Source organism: Eurytemora carolleeae, unplaced genomic scaffold, assembly GCF_000591075.1.
Source record: "Eurytemora carolleeae unplaced genomic scaffold, Eaff_2.0 scaffold2687, whole genome shotgun sequence".
In the NCBI taxonomy this organism is placed as follows: Eukaryota; Metazoa; Arthropoda; class Copepoda; order Calanoida; family Temoridae; genus Eurytemora; species Eurytemora carolleeae.
Genome location: NW_019398571.1, coordinates 1,233 through 4,775, shown reverse-complemented (window position 1 = coordinate 4,775; position 3,543 = coordinate 1,233). Strand labels below are relative to the sequence as shown.

Below are 3,543 nucleotides of genomic sequence, written 5' to 3'. Positions count from 1 at the left end.
TGCTGAATTGTATGATTCGATATTACATATTATCTAACTTGTAAAAACATTCACACATTTCAGAGAAAATATGAAAAATATATTTTCAATGAAATTTAAAGCAGATAAAAGGTGTTTTTAAAAAAACACACAGAATGCAGATTTTTATTTATTGGGGCTAAAAATGGTAAATTCAAAGATTAAAAATGTTAAAATCTAAAGGTTTGCTATGACCTTCATGTTTTTATATCACTCATTAGTCTCTTTTATCGAACTGAATCCCATTTTTATCTAAAACGAACTGTAGTGGACACAGAATAAAAACCAGTAAATACCTACAAAATCAAATTCTCTTTGTTACTTTATTTATAGGGTTAATCACGTTTTATTTAAATTTTCTCATCATTAAATACTTTCTCTATGCAGTCATATCCTTAATAATACTCTTTTGCCCTTTTGGTGGTTGGAGGACCGTAATTTAGTCTCTTTTTCAGCATTTAAGGAGATTTCAGCTCCTTAGAATGCAACTCCATCATCCCCTAGGGCACTATTTCGAATTGAGTTTGTTCATCTATATTTTTGTCTGCCCTTTATTTAAACTATGGCTTGAATCTAGATTTTTTAAATGTATGCCACAATTTAATTGAAAATACATGCCTTCATACTCATGTTATTGATTATCAAATTAACCATCCAACCAATCTTTCTTTTTTAAATTATTGGTTTTCATTGCCCATTGTCGTCAAAACAGAATATTTTCCATGCGATTTTTATTTTTTTGTATTAAATATGTTAAATAAAGCTTCAGAAGTTGTTTGTGTGATGGGGTTTCGACTAGAAACATTATATACCAGAAAATAGTCACTTTATAATTTCTCCAGCACTGGTTTATTTAGTATTTTGGATACAAACCTGAATATGTCTTTTCAAGATTGGTTGAGATGTTTTTGTCATTATTTTTCCATCAATTAGTCTTATAAGATCCTGTTCTGAACATTTATTAGGGTTTTCTCCATGTTCTATCTGATTTTGTTGGTTGATTTTAAGTTTTACCATCTTGTGTGGTTTGTTTAGAATCATCCTTTTTTACAACTTGTTTGCATAGTTGTTAATATTATTCCAGGAACGGAGATAAATACTTGGATTGAAATGGATTCCAAATCCACAGAAACCTTGGAACCTCAGTCTTGTATCTAAACATTTGCATTTGTAGTTAACCAGGGATATCAGGGATACCAGGGATACCAGGGATACCAGGTATACCAGGGATACCAGGGATACCAGGGATACCAGGGATACCAGGATACCAGGGATACCAGGGATACCATGGATACCAGGGATACTAGGTATACCAGGGGTACCAGGGATACCAGGGACACCAGGGATACCAGGGATACCAGGGATACCAGTGATACCAGGGATACCAGGGATACAGGGTATACCAGAGATACCTGGAAAACCAGGGATACCAGGGATACCAGGGATACCAGGGATACCAGGGATACCAGGGATACCAGGGATACCAGGATACCAGGGATACCAGGGATACCGGGTATACCAGAGATACCTGGAAAACCAGGGATACCAGAGATATCAGGTATACCAGGATACCAGGGATACCAGGGATGGAACATACCTATGATATTTAGGATATTTGTTTGATGTTATGGATTCTGATAGAGCTGTTGAACCTTGAAATAGTAAACACAGCAGTACACTCCCAACCAGACTCCAATTCAAAATACTAAACAATTAATTAATCATTTCGCATTTAAATATGTCATGATTCGTATATAATGATATTTTCTTTGCTTTGCGTTATTACTTTATTTATCATACCATTAGGGACTACAAAAAACCTCTGATTAAGAATAACTTAAAACTTCTTATCGAACCTTGCTCCTGCTGTGAGAGAGAAAAGGTAGAAGACGAACCAAAATGATATCTCAGCTAAATTCAAGAAAAACATTTTTCTTCTGAGTCGATTTAGTTTCATAATTAACTCGAAAAAAGATTGATTTATAGTTTCAAAAATAAAAATTTATATTTTTTTGATTTCCTGAATAGTTTGGATGTCTGCAGATGCTGAAGAGACCCTGAGTCATGAACCCAATACTGATCATCATATATTCAGAGCAAGGTTGAAAACTATTCTTTTACAGGGTTACCCACAAAGGATGAATCATGAGAGACGACTGCATGGAATTAATTGAATTCACGATTTCTTTCCTTGCCAAATCATGAAATAAGCTATTAAAAGACTATATCCAAGGCAAAATAATTAAGAATTAACTTAAACTTGTGTTGGAGCGTCATATCTGAGAATTTCAGGTCGTCTTTACAGTCCCAACTTTTGCGGGTCCGGGCCCCTGTACAAGTTTGAATGAATTGCTAAATATTAAATTGTTGTCGCTAAGGAACAAGATTCTGACGATGAACAGATAGACAAGGAATAACCCTCAAATCAAAATCGATAATGCAGAAAACTCTTTATTTTCTAAAAAAAAATGAAATGAATAATGATAAATAATTATTACAATGGTTTACAAATTTATAATGAAAAGATTCTTACGATCTATTTGCTTATTTGTGGGTTAACAGTCGAAAAGTCCGAAGACGCTTTTTTATACATTAAAACTTCTGAAAAGATTAACAATTAAATGTTGATGAAAGTCACTAATTCTTTAAATGAAAATATTCTTGTTTAACTTTGAAATGGTTCACATTTACTCTGTTGTCGGAGAACAAAGAAGAAAAGCAGGCTGAAATTGTTTGGTTTGGTTTCTCGTCTCCGAGAGGAGCNTAATGGTTGACACTGGCTCCAGGCAGGGGTTCGAGGATGTTATGGTAACATACGAGAATGAAAGGAAAACCATTAACAATATAACTAAACACATAGTTTGAATGATTGATAGGTATTAGATTGATCGATTGAATAAACAGAAGTAATACTTCGAGATACATTAATTAATACATTGGTTAACAAGCTGATATTTGATGAGGTTAGAATAATGTAGTAAATAACTTCACGTTGTACACATTTTTGAAATTTGATTGCTAGGATGAAAATTTCTGTGTTTTTTTCCTGTTATAAAATAAGAATTAACAGCAAACTGAAATGATCTCGATTATGAATTATAATGAAGAATTAAAATTGCAAGGATTAATTAAACAGAAAGATCATTATTGAAATTAAAGTAGAAATGCTAGTAATTCCTTCGACTTCAAGAATCGTTAATTTTAAGGGAAATTAATTTGCTAGAATTGAAACTTTTCTGCTTATTTTCTAAAAAAAATTAAAATGTTTAATTAGTCGATTCCTGCGTTGATGCTGGGTGTAGTTCTATTGATTGATTTCAGTGATGGTTTGCATATATTTGGCTTAATTCACAAATAAAAGTAACAGTCTGTTGTGATCTCCTTGTTGTCTGATGAGAGCGGTCGAATTGAGATTTCGGCGGGTCACGATCATAAATTGAATCAAACGAATTTAAAATTAAAGGAATTAAAACTCGGAAAGAGGGAAATCTTTTTTTGTTTTAAAATTGAATCGAATAATCTAAT

The 3,543-nt window shown here is 32.8% G+C and overlaps 1 protein-coding gene across 1 annotated transcript; it reads right to left on the bottom strand.

Annotated features, from left to right (window-relative positions):
• Nucleotides 1–734: 734 nt before the first annotated feature.
• On the bottom strand, nucleotides 735–2,370 carry LOC111717504 (uncharacterized protein C594.04c). Its single transcript, XM_023492999.1, has 4 exons — nucleotides 2,039–2,370; nucleotides 1,875–1,929; nucleotides 1,616–1,723; nucleotides 735–1,172 (listed from the first exon to the last, which is right to left on the bottom strand). The coding sequence occupies exons 1-4, from the start codon at nucleotides 2,103–2,105 to the stop codon at nucleotides 1,094–1,096; spliced, it is 309 nt and encodes a 102-aa protein (XP_023348767.1). The 5' UTR covers nucleotides 2,106–2,370; the 3' UTR covers nucleotides 735–1,093.
• Nucleotides 2,371–3,543: the final 1,173 nt, after the last annotated feature.

Bases quoted from the DNA above. Each gene is read 5' to 3' on its own strand.
- LOC111717504 (XM_023492999.1), bottom strand. From the start codon at position 2,105: ATGATGATCAGTATTGGGTTCATGACTCAGGGTCTCTTCAGCATCTGC. The intron at 1,930-2,038 runs GAAATCAAAAAA...TCTTGAATTTAG, and splicing joins CAGACATCCAAACTATTCAG to CTGAGATATCATTTTGGTTC. The intron at 1,173-1,615 runs GTATGTTCCATC...GCAAATGTTTAG, and splicing joins AAATATCCTAAATATCATAG to ATACAAGACTGAGGTTCCAA.